This window comes from Geotrypetes seraphini, chromosome 12 (genome assembly GCF_902459505.1).
Source record: "Geotrypetes seraphini chromosome 12, aGeoSer1.1, whole genome shotgun sequence".
NCBI lineage: Eukaryota > Metazoa > Chordata > Amphibia > Gymnophiona > Dermophiidae > Geotrypetes > Geotrypetes seraphini.
The window spans coordinates 100,505,564-100,525,643 of record NC_047095.1 but is presented as its reverse complement, the minus strand read 5'-3'; the positions used below and the strand labels follow the sequence as shown (position 1 = coordinate 100,525,643).

General features: G+C 41.0%; 1 protein-coding gene across 1 annotated transcript in view; it reads right to left on the bottom strand.

Moving 5' to 3' along the window:
- The window catches only part of LOC117346178 (vomeronasal type-2 receptor 26-like), a 34,092-nt gene that overhangs the window by 5,641 nt on the left and 8,371 nt on the right, over window positions 1-20,080 (bottom strand). The window contains exons 2-4 of the mRNA XM_033915579.1: window positions 12,331-13,125; window positions 6,823-7,050; window positions 659-785 (exon numbers count right to left, since the gene is read on the bottom strand). Of these exons, the coding sequence (XP_033771470.1) occupies window positions 659-785; window positions 6,823-7,050; window positions 12,331-13,125 (1,150 nt within the window). The remainder of the gene's footprint in view (window positions 1-658; window positions 786-6,822; window positions 7,051-12,330; window positions 13,126-20,080) is intronic.

Below are 20,080 nucleotides of genomic sequence, written 5' to 3'. Positions count from 1 at the left end.
TGGGAAATTTTAAAAGGTTGACACTCTCCTCCTATTTATCATTTTGCACTTGCTGTGATTGTAGAACAGGAATTATTCCCTTGCTGCAGCAGAAGTGAAACAGGAATTCTCTGCTGGGTTTCTTTAGAACTTTGATTTTTTTCCCCCAATAAACTGGGACTGATGAACAACATTTATAAAAATCAAATTCAATGTTTTTCCTTTTTTTAATGTGATGAACTGGTATTTCCTGTTTGCATGTATAGATATTATCTGGCTTTGAAGGGAAATTATGAATAATATAATATGGAGTTTTTTTCCTGACCTGAGATTTTTTTATGGTCTCCATTTCTTACATGCCGCTTACTATATGGGGTGTTTGTTATCTGAGGGGGATTTTTTTCTCCACTATTCAATATTTACTCTACCATATTAGATGTCTCTGCACTTAAGTTTAGAGGCTGGTGTGGTGTATTTTATTATTTTCTTGGCCAGGAGCATCAGACCACTAAGCTGCTAAGATGCTCTTGGGCAACCGTTGGAGACAGCATACTGAGTTGAATGGTCTACTGGTATTTTTTCAATATAAATTTTGTCATGTTTTTATACATGTTAAAGAGCAGGCACCACTATGAATAACCTACCAGCATGAGCATCTCATGTGTTACAAGTCACTTACCAGTCTGATTGGAGATTTCTCCATCTGGACAGGGAATACAGTCATAGCAGCAGATGGGCTTTCCTTCTCTGGGCAATTTCCTATAGCCAGGAGAACAGCTCTGAGAGCATCTGGATTGTGGAGGTGTCTGAGGATTGAGGGAAAAATATCTTCAAATGATAATGAGATTTGAATTTAAAAATGCAACATTTTTTATCTGACCACTTATAAACCAATTCAAACTCTTTCATCATATATCACAAATTACCCCATGGATGTTCATTTTCAGAAGGATCTATCTATCTGTCTAATGTAACTATTTTTTACCAACTGACCACGCCAAGGTCTCTCTTCCCATCTGTGCATATCAGCTTATTACCTTCCAGCAAATAAGACTCCTTCTGATTACTAATCCTTAAATGCATTTCTTTGCACTGAATTTTAGTTGCCAGACATTAGACCATTCCTCTAACTTTTGCAGATTATTTTTCATGTTTACCACTCCCTCCTCAGTGTCCATTCTGTTACAAATCTTGGTATCACCACAAAAAGGGAAAACTTTCCTTCTAACCCTTCAGCAGTGTCGTTCACAAACCTACTGAACAGGATCAACCCCAGCACCAAACCCTGAGGGACTCCACTACTCACCTTTTCTTCCTCTGAGCAAATTCCATTAACCACCACACTCTGGTGTCTGTCTATTAACCAGTTTCTAATCCAGTTCACCACTTTGGGTTCTAACTTTAGCCCATCAAGTTTGTTCAAGAGCCTCCTATGAGGAATCATGTCAAATGTTTTCTAAAATCTAAGTAAATTACATCCTTGATCCAATTCTCTGGTCACCCAATCAAAATATTAAATCAGGTTCATTTGGTATGATTTATCTTTAGTAAAACCATGTTGCCTCAGATCCTGTAACCCACTAGATTCTAGGACTTTCACTATCCTTTCTTTCAGCAACACTTTCATTATTTTTCCAATAACCTAAGTGAGCCTGTAGTTTCTCTCTGTGGTCACTTTTGTGAATAGGGATCACATCCGCTCTTCTCCAATCCCAGGAACCACTCCCATCTTCAAAGATTTGTTGAACAAGTCTTTAATAGGACCTCATATTCTTGAACACCTTAGAATAATCAGTTATGATAGTTCATAGACTTCAATGGTGTAACCGTGTGAACATCAAGTTTCAACACACACAGTATATTATACACCCAAATCGTCATCGGTTCAGAAATTTTTAGCAAAATGCTCAACATGTTTAAAGTGCAATCTTATAAATATATTTAGAATAAATTAGTACTCATATTCGTGTGCAAAGAAATGCAACTCGGGGGTTACTCCAACATAGAGCTATGTCTCGCCAGATGGCTATATCAAGGATTCCCCCTGAAAAAGGCAATAGACAGATAAGATCTTCCTCTTGTTGCCTATTCTGTTTTTCATGGCTCAAGAGGGTGTGATTTGCATATTTGGCTCTCAAGTATGCTTTTCTAATAGTTTTAGCTGGATGGCTTCATTCTCTAAAGCGTTCAGCTAGAAGTTTCGCCTGAACCTCATATTCTAGTATATCTGTACATATTCTCCAAATTCGTAAAAATTGGCTTATCAGGATGTTATATTTCAGGAAGTAAGGGTGATTGCTTAAAAAATGTAAAAAGTTATTCCTTTCCACTTCTTTTCGATACAAAGTGGTAGCGGCTTCATTGTCATGTCCACCATTACCCCCAAGTCCCTTTCTTGGGTACTCTCCTTCAATAATATCCCTCCCATCGTATAGCTGCACCTTGGGTTTCTGCTACCCACATGTAGTACTTTACATTTCTCAACGTTGAACTTCATCTGCCATCTCGTCGCCCATTCCCCTAGTTTGTTCAAGTCTCTTTTCAATTCTTCGCAGTCCTCTTTAGTCCGAGCTCCACTAAATAGTTTTGTGTCGTCCGCAAATTTTATTATCTCACACTTCGTCCCTGTTTCTAGATCATTTATGAATATATTAAATAGCAGCGACCCAAGCACCGAGCCCTGCGGGACACCACTCGTGACCCTCCTCCAGTCCGAGTAGTGGCCCTTCACTCCCACCCTCTGTTTCCTACCCGCTAACCAGTTTCTGATCCATCTATGTACATCTCCTTCCACCCCATGGTTCTTCAGTTTTCGAAGTAGGCGTTCGTGGGGTACTTTGTCAAAGGCTTTTTGGAAGTCTAGATATATGATGTCTATGGGGTCACCTCTGTCCATCCGTTTGTTAATTCCTTCGAAGAAGTGCAATAAGTTAGTTAGGCACGATCTCCCCTTGCTGAAACCATGTTGACTGGTTGTCAGAAGTTTGTTTCTTTCAAAATGTTCATCAATGTTGTCTTTTATAAGTGCTTCCACCATTTTACCTGGAACTGAGGTCAGACTCACCGGTCTGTAGTTGCCCGGGTCACCTCTTGATCCCTTTTTAAAGATGGGCGTAACATTGGCTATCTTCCAGTCCTCTGGGATCACGCCTGTTTTCAGGGATAGATTCCAAATTTGCTGCAGTAGTTCCACTATCTCCTCCTTTAGTTCCTTCAGAACCCTTGGATGGATTCCGTCCTAAGCAATCTATCCATCCATGCTATATACTCTCTTTATCCTATATATTTGTCCCAAGCTCTTTTTCCTTCACTGGGAGGCTGTATCATTAATTCATTAACCTTTCAGTGAAGAGGTACTCCTGAGTCCCTCTCCTTTCACCTTCAATCTATGCACCCTCATGCCAAAGCTTCTTTTCAATTGAAAGGTACTCACCTCCTGTGCATTTTTGGCCCCCTATTCAAGGCTCCCACAATGCAATGCCCACTTTCTCAAGGTCTCTCCCAAGCAGAAGTTCTCCACCCTGAAACTTCCTCCCTTAAGTTACTCCCCCTTGAAAAATTACCAAACATGTAAATTCCCTCCACTGAAAGCTACCTCCCTTAATGTTTTCCTGAGATTGAGTGGAATGGTGACCATGATCCCTAGTTGTCAGCTTTCCATATTAAAAAACCTCACAATAGTAATCCCAAATTTGACTAATTAGCTATTTAGGTGCCCAGACATAGCTCAGCATTGAATATCCAAGTCTAATTTGAATGGCACAAGTCAGCATTAAAAAAGTTTAACCACACTGGTGAGCTTGTATAGTTTTCCCTTGAGAATCCAACAGAATTCCTCTTTTATATGTAGTGAGCCCTATGAATTTTAACCTTTCATACTAGAGCTTTTTCTAAGAGCATACTAATATTTCTCCATGTTCATCTCTTTGAAATTGTTACCATATCCATAGAAAAGTATAAAGAATTTACTGCTACTGTGAGTTTCAATACATGACGCCCAACTACAAAACATTCAGGAAATAACTGAAAATCATACGATTCAAGATATTTGTCAAATGATCTAACCAAACTGTATCGATCCTTCCCAGATCCCGATGCATACTATAGCTATAAACCTTGTAACCTCCCTCGGAATGCCCTGGCTAATTTCTTGTAAACCACCTAGAACTGAAAGATATTGGTGGGATAGAAGACACCAATGTAATATAATGTAATCTTCAAATGGCCAAAATATGTTCATCTGCTGAAAGCATTTAAATTGGAATTTTTGAAAAGACAAAATTTGGATGTTTTCTACTGAGTTCATCGAAAGAGCAAGAGAGAGTGTTGTGGGCATGTTTTGGGCAGTACTAGAGTGGACCTAAAGTAAAGATATTTATCACATAAATGGAACAGGAAGACATGTCCAAGTCAAAAGAGAAGAATGTTTGCATTTAGACCAATTTTAAACTGACAAGGGATACCAGCCTGAAAATCACATATAATGGGCATACCCAACATAACAGCAAGCAACTTCCAGCAGTCACCTAATTGTAGGTGAACAAAGGAATCCAGGTCCAAATACCTCTCCACCTAGTATATTTGTGGTGGAAAATGTGATCCCTAGAAAACTAATAATTACCTACTATATCTAAATATAGGAGACACTTGCAGGGTGGAAGGTGATTGAAATGGTATTCAATGAGATACAGTAGGTTTTATTGTGCTCCTGGAAGGCTCATATCTAATATAATAAAACGCTAAGCGCGCTTGCGCACTCTACCACCGTGTTGCCTGATCTGTAGTTCCGTGGTCAGCAGAGTGTGCATGTGCGCATACAAGGGTCCCTCACTCCGTCAAACATAGCGGTCTCGGCAGCGACTCCTCCCTCCTGTCCTCACTTCGTCAAACTGGCCAGCAGCGCTGGACTCCCTGCTCTCCACCTCTCAAGCTGCGGTGTCGGCTCCTCTCACGAGCCTGCACCAGCGTCAGAGAAGGCTTCCGATGCTGGCGGGGATCGTGAGAGGAGCCGCCGCAGGCACTTTTAAACTTGAAAAAAAACCTTCAGCCGCAGCAGACCATCCCGCGGGAAGGGAAGGGGAGGGGCCGAACGGAGCAGGCCATATCACGTTAAGAGAAGGGAGGGGCCGAACGGAGCAGGACAGCTCACGGTAAAAGAAGGGAATGGGGGATGGGGGAAAATGCTGCTATTGCTTCACAGGGACCTGGAGGGGAAGGGAATACTGCTGCTGTTTCTGCAAAGGAAAGTGGGGGGGGGGGAGAGAAGAGACAGACAGAAAGAAAGACAGACTGACAAAATGTGCCAGGGAGAGAGAGAGAGAGAGAGAAAAATAGCAGGAGGGAAAGAGACAGAAAGAAAGGAAGAAAGAGACAGGAGCAGGGAGAGAGACATAAAGAAAGAAAGTCAGACAGGCATATATTCTAGCACCTATTAATGTAACGGGCTTAAACACTAGTTGCAAAATAAAGGAGTTGTGATAGAAATTTTATGTGGCTTACGTTGTTTAAAGTTTACTGCACTGACCATTAGGCTGCCCATCTTCTCTGTAATGATGTCTGTGTGGCTGTTTCTCTCAAAAACTTTGTCAGACCGATGTTCTTGTACCTATTTTTTGGTATTAATAAGGTGGATGCCTCAGTTTGGAAAATGGCTATTTTTTTAAGTATCTGTGCAAAAATGTTCATCGAACCATTTTTGAAAGGTAACCCCAGACATTTTTCCTGTTTAAAAATGGCTCTAAGATATAATGTCTGATGGAAATTTTTTTCTTTTCACAAATATTTTATTGAATATAAGCAAATAATTACAATTTGAATCATAAAATATTAATAAAAATACTAATACAAATTAACTAATTAAGAAAATAACTATGTAAATAAGCTAAATATCAGGGTTGTCATAACATAATGAAAACATTTAAAAATTAAAAACTTTACTCCTTCATATTCAATGAGCATTCAATAGTAATTGAAATCAAAACAATTTAATTTAATTGGGAAGACTTCTCTAAATTGGATTATAACATATGATGGAATATGGTTTGTTTATATAGTAAATATGAGAAAATATATGCAATTAAATGTGGCAATTTGAAGAAATTTAAAATGATAAGGCCTGGACATTTTTTGACATTACCCCTTAATGTGCAAAGAAGAGTTGTTTATGTCTTTGTGGAACTATTTAAGTCAGGGTCCACATTCTGAGTAATCCATTCTATGCCTGATGACTTTTTAAGGCCACTCTTGTGGTTATTCTCACTCATATTTATTGATGTATAAATATCCCATCCTTTGCATAAAACATTCCATGGAATCATATTATAAAATGAATGACAAATTGGTCCATTCAGAACACCTAGCCATTAATCCTTATACTATTAAGGTCCAATATTCAACTGGCTGCAGTCAGCATTCATAAATTCACTGCTGGTTGTATTCCTGGATATTCAATGCTTGGCCTTTGCCGGTTATAGGTTGGCCCCTAAACAACTTAAAGATAGGATTTCTTGACAATAAGAATAGTCATACTGAGTCAGACCAGCTTCACCCCCCACAAAAAAAGACCCAGAGGTCAGCCAGTTTTTGGCTGAGGCACTAACTGCAACTATTCAACAGTGCTAACCAGTAAACTGTCTCTAAATATCAGCAATTAGGTGGCCCTAGGCAGTTTAAGTGCGCAGGATCCCTTCTTGCCCAATCACAATGCTTTAAATATCAGCCAATTAGAATTTAGCTACATCTACAACAGCCAATCATAAAGCAGAACTTGAACTCTTTGTTGTATAACGGCATGTGAAATTTTTGCATTACAAGATACCTTACATAATATTATATCACTCTCACCTGGGTAAATGCAGCCTCCCACACTATCACTTTTTCATTGATTGTAAAATCCTCCCCAGGGGGAGCATAAGGTTTATAAATTCCAACAATTTCAGGTTTCACTGTCCCATTGGGCAGAAAGATCAAATTAATAAAATTATAGTCCATGGGTAGGTCTCCATTCTCATCAAAAGTGATATCTTCACCCAATATGCTCTTAAAGTGTACATTCTTCAGATAACGATGAAGCTAAAGAATAAAGGACACATTTTCAAGAATGCCTGGACCTGCCAATTTACCTATTATTTATGTATTTCTTTAAGAACATTTATAATTTACCAGGCTGATGTTCACTCACAGGGTACAGGTCTCCAGAATTGTGCATAATATTCAAAATGTAGTCTCACCAGTCTTATATAGAGGCATTAATGTCTCCTTTTTCCTACTGGCCATTTCTTTTCCTATGTACCCAAGCATTCATCTAGCTTTCACTCTCGCCATTTCAATTTGTTTGGACACCTTAAGATCATCACATACTATCACACCCAAGTCCCACTCTTAATTTGTGCACAAAAGTTCTTCTCTCCCTAAACCAGTGGTCTTGAATACAAGGCCTATAATCCAATGGCAACCAGCCTGCACATTTATTCATAGTCCTCTCCCAGCAATTTCCAATGCTTGCTCACCGTTCTCATTCTCAGAAGTACTGCTCTTACTCTTCGGGCCGCCAGCAGCATGAGTGAAGTAAACATGCTACCTTTGGCATCCTGGAAGATTTCTCTCTGCTACTACTTCCTGCCTATGCAGGGGCATGAAACAGTAGCAGAAAGAAAGCTTCTGGGTCACTGAAGGCAGCATATTTATTTCACTCATGCTGCAAGCAGACTGTAGAGTAAGAGTGGTGCTGCTGGGAATGAGAACTGTGTGCAAACACTAGATTCCATTGGGGGTGGAATCACATGGGGAGGGTAATAGATTCTAAACCATTGGGATTGGGAGGAAAGATGCTAGATCTCCAAGGGAAGAAAGGGAAGGGGAAAATAGAGATGCCATATCATGGGAGGGGGAGGGAATGAGAGAAAGTTACCAGGCAAGAGGATGCAAGGGAAGGAGGAGACAGAGATACAAGGAGGGTAATAAAGAGATTCTGAACTGCAGGGATAGAGAAGTAAAGGGAAAGAAAGATTCCAGACTTCCAAGAAAAGAAAGGGAAGGGGCCAATAGAGATGCCAGATAAGGGGATGACAGGGAAGAAGGGAAGAAAGATACCAGATCACAGAAAGGAGGGAAGGAAAAGAGAGACATGTCCAACCACTGGATAGTGGAGGAGGAAGGAGAATGATGTTAGACCAGGGAAGGAGAAGGGAAAGATTCCAGAATAAGGTAGGAGGAGAGGGAGGGAAGCACAGAAAGATGCCAGACCACAAATGGGATAGGAGGGAAGAGAAGGAAGGGAGAAAGAATACAGACCACAGGAGAAGGAAAGAGAGGGAGGAGATGTAGGGGAAGGGGAGAGAGTGGAAAAAGATGGTACACAGGGGTAGGAGGGGTGGAGAAGTAGAAAAGGGGAGTAAAATAGGCACCCAGGGATAGAAGGTATGGAAAAAGGAAGATATAGAAGAAATGCTGTTTATGGATACATAGAAATAGGAAGAAGAAAGAGGAAGAGGATGGCACATGTGGATGGAGGGAAAGAGAAGAGAGAGGGAGGAGAGTACACATAGATAGATAGGAAATGAGGATATGGAAAATTAGATAAATTTAAGAAGGAAGGATGGAGTTAAGAGAACAGACAGAAGGAAGTGTAACCAGAAACTGGGAAAAGGTTATTAGAAAAATAAAATCACCAAATAACAAAGGTAGGAAAATGATTTTATTTTCAATTTAGTGATTGAAATTTGTCAGTTTTGAAAATTTGCATCTGCTGTCTATATTTTGCTCTGTTCAGGAAGAAATGCATTTCTTTCTATTTCTCTGCTATTGTACTGCATGCAGAGTCTGGCATCTTAGAGTTTCATTTGTATATATTATGTGAGTAATAATAATTTAAAAAAAGTCTAAAAAGTGTCCTAAGTGGCTACTTGGACGATCAAAAAGCCTGATCGTCCAGGTACCCATAACCAAAGCTGGTTTTTAGACGCATCTAAAACCAACTTAAGCCTTTCCCCTACCTCTAAACGCACAGAGAGAAAAGAGGTGTGTTTAGAGGAGGGGAAAGGGTGGGCAGTGGGCGGGAGGTGGGCCGACCTACACCTAGCCGTACAACAGGTATAACCAATACAGTTTAGTCGGCACTGGGATCCCTCCTGCCCATAATGTAGTGGGGGGTGGGGGTTGGGGGGTCACCTGGGCCAGGAGGGCTTGGGCTTACTTCTGGCCCGAACGTGTCGGGGTGTAGTGGGGTCGCGGCTTCAATGGGGCAAGAGGGCTAGGGCTCCCTCTTGCCCCAATCGAGTCGGGGGGGTCACGGCTTCAAAGGGGCAAGAGGGTTTGGGCTCATCTTGCCCCGATGTTGTCGGGAGGGGGGGTCGCGGTTTGCCATGGCAGGAGGGCTTGACACCCTCCTGCCTGGATAGTTGTGGGGAGGGGGGGGATTCTGTAACCGGTGTTGTTTTTGACAGACACCGGTTACAGAATCCAGCTTTTAGGCGAAGGACTGGCTCCTGCTTCGCCTAAAAGCCCTTCTGTTGGACGTTTTTGGCTTAGGCGTTTTTTTGTTTCATTATGGCTTAAAAGTGTAGACGTGCTGTGGGGGTACTTTTAGACGTAGTGGAGATTGGGCGTTTAGGCAGGGGAAGGCCATAATCAAAACATGGACGTTTGTTTTGGTTATGGACACTTTCCCTGCTTCTGGGTTGAACGTTTAGGGACTTAGGTCAAAAGGGGACTTAGACGCTTTTTTTGATTATGCCCCTCCCTGACTTTTAGTTTGTGGTCCTGTATTTGCGTGGAGGGGCATAATCAAAAAAAGCGTCTAAGTCCCCTTTTGGCCTAAGTCCTTAAACGTTCAATGCAGAAGCAGGGAAAGTGTCTATAACCAAAACAAACGTCCATGTTTTGATTATGGCCTTCCTCTGCCTAAACGCCCAATCTCCACTACGTCTACAAGTACACCTACACGACGTCTATACTTTTTAGCCATAATGAAACAAAAAAATGCCTAAGCCCCAAATGTCCAACAGAAGGACTTTTAGGTGAAAGAAGAGCCAGTCCTTTGCCTAAAAGCTGGATTCTGTAACCGGTGTCTGTGAAAAACAACACTGGTTACAGAATCCCCCCCACAACCATCCAGGCAGGAGGGTGCCCAAGCCCTCTTGCCATGTCAAACCGTGACCTCCCCTCCCGACAACATCGGGGCAAGAGGGAGCTCAAGCCCTTTTGCCCCGGCCAACTGCAGTACCCCGACGATATTGGGGCAAGAGGGAGCCCAAGCCTTCTTGCCCCGCCGATTAACATCGGGCCAGGAGAGAACCCAAGCTCTCCTGGCCCCAGCGACCACCCCCCTCCGCGAATGGCTTGGGCCAGGAGGGAGCCCAAGCCCTCCTGGCCCCGGTGACCACCCCCCATGACTCGTTTGGGCCAGGAGGGAGCCCAAGCCCTCCTGGCCCAGGTGACCCCCTCCCCCCACCCCGCACTACATTACGGGCAGGAGGGATCCCAGGCCCTCCTGCCCTCGATGCAACCCCCTCCCCCAATGACTGCCCCACCAGAACCCCCAACCACCCCCCCAGCTGACCCCCCCACCCCCACCCTCCTTCCCTGTACCTTGTTTCAGGTTGGCCAGACAGACGGGTGCCAAACCCACCTGTCCGGCAGGCAGCCAATGGCAGAATGGGGCCGGATTGGCCCAGCCATCCCAAAGCCCCACCCACATGTGGGGCCTAAGCCTCCTGGGCCAATCAGAATAGGCCCTCCTAGGGGCGGGGCCTGAGGCACATGGGCTGGGTTGGGCTCCCTCCTGGCCCATTTAAGTAGCAGCGGGGGGGTCACTGGGGCTAGGAGGGTTTAGGCTCTCTCCTGGCCCGATCGTACTTGGGGGTCGCCGTGGGCCAGGAGAGCCTGGGCTCTCTCCTGGCCCACTCGATTCGGGGGTCGGCACGGGCCAGGAGAGCTTGGACTCTCTCCTGGCACAATGTTAATTGTGAGGGGGGTGATGGATCACGGCAGGAGAGAAGCCTCATCTCCCCTACCGCGATGCCATCACTCCTCTACCGGAACTGCCGCAACCCGCGGCAGGAGAGATAGGGCATCTCTCCTGCTGCAGGTCGCGACAGTTCCGATAGAGGAGTGATGGCATCGCAGTAGGGGAGATGAGACATCTCTCCTACCACAATGCTTGTGGTGGGTAGGTTGTCAGGCCGCTGAACTGATGGCGCCAGCGGCCATCAGCTCAGCGGCCCCTTTTTCGTCACTTAGACCTGGTTTGACTACGTCTAAGTCAAAAAGGTCTAAGTTCCAACTAGGCAACCTGTAAATGTTTTGGTTATACCTGTTGTACGCCTAGGTGTAGGTTGGCCCATCTCCCGCCTACTGCCCGCCCTTTCCCCTCCTCTAAACACACCTCTTTTCTCTCTGTGCGTCTAGAGGCAAGGGAAAGGCCTAAGCTGTTTTTAGATACGTCTAAAAACCAGCTTTGGTTATGGGTACTTGGATGATCAGGCTTTTTGATCGTCCAAGTAGTCATTTAGGACACTTTTTAGACTTTTTTTTTAATTATTATTACCCCCATAGAGTTTATCTGTGTTCCTCACATGCAACCAAGGCAGATATGCTGGTAGGAATGAATGTTGTGAAGCATCATTTGTGTCATGGCCTCAAGTTGGAAGACATCCTTTACCTCTCCTTCAGCCCTTTTGGCACATACTATATATTTCTCCCCCTCACCTTTGAATCTCACAATGCCACTTTTGCACTTCTTTCTATCACTAATTTCTCTAAAAATTATCTCCCTCCCCCAATTTTATTGTGTTGACTATTTGTTCCTTCTATTTGCATCCTTACTTTCCTTACTACTTGACCAGCCTATTCTCTAAAGTTGAGAGCTGTTTGAACATTGATTTTGGAGAGATTGCAGGATCATTTTTTGGAATGGGTTACTTTGTAGTATGTGTGCTCACATAATATGTTTAAAGGCCAATGTTGTGCCTTAGCTCTATTCTGCAAATGGTAACTTAACTTGCATAATGGGTATTTGCAAGAGAGCACACAAGAGATGGAGCATGGATAAATATAGGTAGGGCTTTCATTTACATACTTATCTTATAGAATATTGTAAGTTACTCCTGTCACAGCTGCATTTATGTACCATAACTGACACTAGATGTGGGCTTCTACATGTTAGTTGCACCAATACTGGGTTGCACTAATATTTTATAACAGAATGTATCTGGCCTCCTAAAATATGGCCTTTGGTTCCTAAATGGAGGTACCCAGTTACAGAATTTCCCCCAAAAGATTCCCTTTCATATTGTGCCAACTATCACTAACACAGTTTTCTGAATATAGCATTCCTTTATGAAATGATGTTACCTTCCATGGCAAATAATCTGATAATCTCTGTCGGTCTCCATCCCACATGGTGGTATTTCCAGAGCCAGAGAAAAGCATGTCTTTCAGTGCATGTGCCAGGACATACACAGCATTGTATATGGTATTACTGTTGGCAAAGTGAGTATTCTCACAGTGGGACATAAAGTAAACATCTTCATCTCCATTACAGGATTTTTTTATGTTTTCAGGGCACTTGTTGTCACACAGTGCATTCCACCATTCCTTAATTGAAGTATCATTAGGAAACATAATAGGATTTACCTCACGTATAAATTGTAAAAAGCTTGGAATATTTTCCTTTACTGCTGTGAATAACAAGGTGTTATTCTTGAAACTAAATCCCACTGGGTAGGTTAAAGGAAGATCAATGCTAGACGTGACAATCCATACCTTGCCTGGCATAAACATAAATTGTAGCCTTCCAAAAAAAATCCATGCATCCACTGAATTAAAATGGCCAATGATCACATTAGTTGATGATTTATGAAGAGTTTCGTTTATTTTGTTAATTTTTTTTTTTTGCGAAACATTGATTTGACTGAATATTTCTATGAATTTAATGCAGGCTCCATTCAGCTCAATCCCTTCTTTCAGGAGCTGGACAAACCCCAGGCTGCTGTCATCATCAGGTGCGAAGATACCAACCCAGGTCCAGTTGAAATGCTTCAGTAACTTCACAATCCCAGTACTGGCCTTAAGAATGCTGGGCTTAGTCCGGTATAGATATGGAAAGATAGCATCACTCATAAAAGGATTTTGAGAATCATAACTGATCTATTGAGGAATATAATTAATTCAGAATTATCTTCAAGGGATTGTGGGGGTTAACTACTGTACCTTAGTTGATGGTGTGATTCAGTAATGCAACTTGAAAATCATGATCAATGTCTCAAATTTTAATATTTTTTTTCTGTTCCTGGAGCACTGAGACACAAATAGGCAGTCAAATGCTTCTGGGTGCCAACTTAAAGGGGGCAGTGCAAATTAAAATTGGTGTCCACTACATAAACTATGCTAACAAGCTGGACCCAAACCATCACCAACATTTTAAATACTCTCACCTCCCTCCATCCCCACAAAACAAAACAAAATCATAATTCCCCCTGGTACACCTAATCACTGAGATCTGACAAAGAGCTATGCAGGGGGTGCATGAATGGTGTCTGGGTTCTCCTTTGCCTGGTTGTGGTAGTTCAGATAAGGCAGTTGTTTATATAAGCTGGGCTGTCTCCATTTATGGCTTTAAATAGTAGACAGTAAAATTTGAATAGTATTCTTGCTTGTATTGGGAGCCAGTGTGAGTCAAGGTAGGCAGCGGTGATATGGTTGTATTTCTTTAGTGAATAGATCAGTCTCAAGGCTATGTTTTGTACTGTTTGTAGTTGTTTTATCATGACTGCAGGGCATGGGAGATAGAGGATATTACAGTAGTCTAGAAATCCTAGGACTAGGGATTCTCAGATTCTCAGATTTCCTGAAAAACAGGGAATATATTGTCAAACTGAATGGAGAGATCTACAACCCCTGGAAAGCCTCCTTTGGCATGCCACAGGGCTCCCAACTCTCCCTCATCCTATTTAATCTCTTCATGAGCTCTCTCGGTAACATCAAGTTTGAAGATGAGAACATATTATCCTATGCAGATGACATCTTTCTTCTTATTCCCATAACCAACAATCACTCGGACATCACTAACAAATTCTCACATAGCTTTGAAAGAATCCAAATCTGGGCAACTACCAACAAACTAAAATTAAACAGAACTAAAACCAAAGTTCTATACTTCCACACACCCCAACAGATGGCACCAACAAGCATTACTCCTCAATTGGGCAAGACCTTCCCTGTAGAAGAATCCTCCAAAATCCTAGGTTGCATCCTGGACTCCACACTTACCATGGAACCACAAATCTCCAGTCTATATCTTGAGACAACTACGACTAATCAGACCATACTTTCACCAACACCACTTTGTCTTAGTTGTACAGCTGATACTTCCACAACTAGACTACTGCAACTCCATCTACATGGGAATCAATACCACTCTGATTCGCAAACTGCAACTCATCCAAAACACTCCTGTCAGACTAATCTTCAACCTGAGAAAATATGACTATTTCCCAGAACAAATCACTTCCATAGGCACCTATCCAGACCTCCCCATCTTCTCTGAAATTATGCCCAGCCTCACCATTCTCCCTAGACTGATTTGCTATTAATGATCTATAACCTATAGCTAAAATCATCTGTAGTGCCTGAAAATTGGACTGAGACTAATGTTATGCTAATTTTTAAAAGGGGTTTTAGGGGTGATCCGGGATGCTACAGACCAGTGAGCCCGACTTCATTGATATGCAAAATAGTGGAAACTATTATAAATAATAAAATGACAGAACCCATAGAGAAAAATGGATAAATGGGATAGAGTCAGTATGGGTTCGGCCAAGGGAGGTCTTGTTTCACCACTTTGAAGCTGTGAATAAACATTTAGGTAAATGTGAGCCAGTTGATGTAGTTGATGTTATATCCTCCCTCCTCCCTTTTCTTTTTAAATTTTGTTTTAATAATGTAATTATTGACCCTTCCTTCCCCTTATTACCCTCAAGTTCATGTTAGTATTTGTTAAATGTTTTTTTAATGTTCACTCTTCCCCCTTATTTAATTATTATTTTACCTCTTATTTTAGCATTTTAGCATTGTAAACTGGCCAGATACATGCTGATGGTCGGTATATTAAAAATAATAAAACTTGAAACTTGAAACTGGTATCCAGATTTTCAGAATGCTTTTAACAAAGTTCCTCATAAGAGAAAATTAAAGAGTCATAGGATAGGAGACAATGTTCTGTTGTGGATTAAGAATTGGTCATTGGAGAGAAATCAGAGTTAGGGTTAAATGGCCATTTTCTCAGTGGATAAAAGTGAATAATGGAGTGTCATAGAGATCTGTATTGGGACAGGTGCTATTTAACATATTTATGTGTCTTGGAATTTAGAACGACAAGTGAGGTGATTAAACTGTTCAAAGTTGTTAAAACACATGAGGAGTGTGAAAAATAAAACAATACAAACTAGCTGTAACATAAGCAAATAAATCATACTATGATAACTTGATTGCCCAATCGAAAAATTCCTCCAAATGCCTCTTTAGCATCTACAACTCATTGGTATCCACTAAAGATATAATAGAAGGTACAGTCTCACAACATTCTGATGCAGACAATCTGGCACATTACTTTCAAGAACAAATCAGAGCCATGAGGAAATCATTCACACATGATCCAGAAGATAGCATAGGTCTATACCCTGCCAGAAACAAGAATGAAGGGATTCTAGCTGACAGATGCTGGTCATAATTCACCACAGTCAATGCACAAGAGATCTTAAACTGGCTAAAGAGAATATCCATAAAGAATTGCTACCTAGATATATTCCTGTGCTAGCCTTTTTCCAATATGTGATACTTATGATACTTATTATGAACAATGTTTCATTTACTCATGGCAAATGGTTGCTCCCTTAGGTCTTAACAAGGAGATAGAATGGATAACACTTCATTGATCAAATATATCCGATCATCCTTATGAATGTCTTGAAGTGAATTAAAGTAACTAATTTATTAATTAAGTTAACAAAGCAGCTATAACACATTATAGACAAATGACTTTGAACTATCTTCTTTTTAAGTTCAGAAGTGAATTAGAGCAACAAGATTCTTGAGCAGTTAATAATGCAGATGTGAGAAATTTGTCATCAATGATGTTATATATGATGTCTGTTTTTTTGAAGTTGTGAGTGATACAGCCATGTAGGCAGAAGCAAACCTTTACCCGTGTTTTCCTTTTCCATTCCTATTGGAGTCCTAAAGTTAGTATTTTCATTGAACATGTTTTCCAAGTATTGAAAGCATTTAAAGTTAAGGATAACAACAATTTTGCTGATTTGGATTGCTCATTTCCTTACAGAGTACAAGTATTCCTCCTGATGAAGCAACAATGTGAAACATGATCATTGTAGAGGAAGTACATGTTATGGAAGGATCACTTATATTTTGTTGACTCTTTTTGTAAAATTTTCTATTGGAACTCATCTTTTTGTTCTATAGGAGTTCTTATATTTATTATTTTTCTTGAGCACATTACACAGACATTTTGATTTATAGGGGAATCTTCTGGAAACAACGGAGCTGATTTTGAATTGTTCTATGATCATACATCATTAACTCGCCTGATACATCATCACCTCATGAAAAAGATAAGTTCAATTACATACTTTTATTCATTCATATATACTAAAGTTACAATTTATAGGAGGCAGGTGGGTGTTAGGATGTTGGTTATACCATCTTAATACACTGTTGCCGGTGTAGACATGCTGATTTGACTGAGCACTTTATTACATTTATTAATATTATTTTTTGAAGTATTGCAAGGATTTCTTTAGGCTGTTGTTTATATCAAAGGAAATCCACTTTATTATATGATCTCTCAGTTTTTTCTATTTTTGATATGTTTAATTAAACAATAAAAATTCAGTGCCTCCACAGATATACTCCATCAAAGCTGCAGATCCTCATACTCCTTACCAAAATATAATAAGCACAGTGCTCCATGCAACACAGACACCAATAAACCACTATACAGAAATTGATCAAACAAATTACACAATTTAGCCCCTAGATGAGCTTTCAGGCCATCTGAGGAGACAGAGCCCACATAGTGCTGGACCTTTTGTACAAGACACCCAAACCAGAGAGATGCAACTTTGGAAAAGAATACCATGTCTACAACATTTAAGTAGTAGATTTAAAACAAACAGAAGAAAATGTTTCTTCACACAATGTGTAATTAGATTCTGGAATTCTTTGCCAGAGAATGTAGTGAAATCAGTTAACATAGCAGGGTTTAAAAAAGTTTGGATAATTTCCTAAAAGAGAAGTCCATAGATCATTATTGAGATGGCTTGGGGAAATCCACTGCTTATTCCTAGGAAAAGCAGCATAGAATCTGTTTTGCTACTTGGAATCTGGCTGGGTGCTTGGGACCTGGGTTGGCCATTGTTAGAAACAGGATACTGGGCTTCATGGACCTTTGGTTTGTCCCAATATGGTAATTCTTATGGCCTTATATTCCTATGAGTTACACAAGACTCAAACTTAATCTTCAGCACATATATCATTTTCAGTTTCAGGACAGCAGCACAATCCCATATCTCAACTATTGTAACTCATATTGTTGACTTACAGAAAACAGAACTCAAGAGACTATACCTACTATAAAACACTGTTGCAAGACACATTTTTAGAATGAATCAGTATGAAAGGGCAAGTCCGCTATTAGTAAAACTATACTGGCTGCCAATGAAAAAGAGAATCCAATTCAAGATAACTTGCATGCTTCACAAAGTGATCTATAGAGAAAACTCAAATGGACTAACTTACATTACATTAATGATTTCTATTCTGCCAATATCTTGTGGTTCAAGACGGATTACAAAATAAGTTATCTGACCATTTCCAGAGGAATTGAAGAGTAGAGCAAGATGCTACAGAGAATTGGGATGAGTTTTATGGTTAGTTTGTCTTCAAGGATGTCTTGAATAGGATGGTTTTTATTTCTTTTCTAAATGATTTATAGTCTGGAGATGTTCTCAGTAAATTGGAAAGTTGGTAGTCTAGTTTTGCTGCTTCAGATATCAAAGTCCCACCCTCCTTCAATTCATGAGTACCACAACATTTTAAATTATCCTTCCCATCACCACAGCAAGTTCAATAAAAAATGTTTGAGGATACCTTTGAATACCAAGGACCTCTTATCTGGAACAAACTGCCAGTATACCGAAGACAACCACCATGCCTTGCCTTTCAGAAGAAGCTAAAGATATTTATCTTCTCTCTACAGCCAACCTCCTATCCTGTCACCTCCTTCCTTTAACAATCACAAGATCTGACCAATAAATGTATCTTAAAAACTTGATCTAATTTTTGTTGTAAGCCACATAGATTCCTTGAAGAGAATTGCAGGATTTAAGACATTGTATTTTATTGTACTAAACTGTTCAGGAAATTGGAAGACTGGATGTCCAAATGGCAGATGAAATTTAATGTGGACAAATGAAAAGTGATGCATATTGGAAATAATAACCCAAATCATAGATACCTGATATTAAGGGCTACCTTAGTGGATCAGCACCAAAGAAAAATATCTATATGTCATCATAGACAATTTGCTGAAAGTAGAGAATGACACATGGAAAAAATTTGTTCCCATCTCTGCCCCATCTCTGCAAGCTCAGTCTCCATCCCATCCAAGTGAGCTCAGTCCCCATCCCTGCCCCGTCCCCACAAACCATCTGATCCCATCCACACAAACCATCTCCCTTCTGTGTTCCTATTTTTACCATTTTGAATATCTCCCCTCTGTATACTCCTTCCTGTGTTAGGTATTACCCCCATGTCCATATACCATCCTCATGTATCTACCCTTTATGTCTCTGTCCCTATGCCCCCATGTACATAATTTCCCCTCTGTTTCTGTTTCTTTCCTGTGTCCAGATTTCACCTCTCTTCCTCTTCCACACCAATGTGCCTCTCTCCTCTCCAATGTCATCTGACTTCGTTCCCTCTTTCTCCCCCCACTTCTAGCATCTGGCTCACTTGCCAGTCCTTCTCCTCTTTCTCTTTTCTGTAGTGGGTTCAATATTTGTCTCCCTCTTTATCCCCTTGGCCCAACATATATTTCCCTTTTACTCTATTCTTCCTATTGTGAGGGAACATGTGCAGTTATGGATCACATGGTCCAGGAGCCCCCTTCTGCCCAATCACCGCATCCTGCCATCTCCCTTCCTCCTTTCCCCTCACCTTATTACATTACATTACATTATCTGGTGAATTTAATTTTTCTTGTTCCAGCAGCACACTTTCAACAAGTTGCGCATGCGGCTGCTTGAGTTAAATCTTCTCTGATTCAATTTCCTGCTTCCGGTTGCATCAGAGGAAAAGATTCAACTCAAGCAGCCATACGCGCAACTTGTTGAAAGCATGCTGCTGGGACATGAAAAATTAAATTCATCAGATAAGGTGAGGGGAAGGGAGGGAGGGAGATGGCAGGATGCGGTAATTGAGTGGGAGGAGGCTGCTGGACCGCACAATCCATGACCGCGTGCATTCCCTTACTTCACTGTGGAGACAAGACCATTCACCACTCCACACGGCAGTGAATGCCTTGTCCCCATCCCCCCAGCAACCACTATTTTTTCTCTCCATGTTTCAGCGGGTTACCTGCGGCTAGCTACGGGTAACAACCACCGTGTCATTCTCTAGCTGAAACCTTTCACCCAATCTGCAAACAAGATGCTAGGAATTATTAGAAAAAGGATGACAAGACTATGAAAGTTATAATGCCTCTAAATCACTTCATAGTGTGACCTCACCTTGAGTATTGTGTTCAATTTTAGTCACCATATATCAAAAAAAATGTGAAAGGGCATTTTTTATAGGATGTCTAAATTTGACTTTGGATGGTTTTAGAAAAATGTTCAAAAAATCAGATGGAGGAATCGTCTTTTGGATGTACAGTGTATATCTTTTTTTTAAAAAAATGAGCCACAAAGTGGACTTAGAAAAGGTTCCTAGAAGAGTGACCAAGATGATAAAGGGGATGGAACACTTCTCATATGGTGAACTAGATTAGAAATTGGTTGACGGACAGATGCCAGAGGGTAGTGCTTAA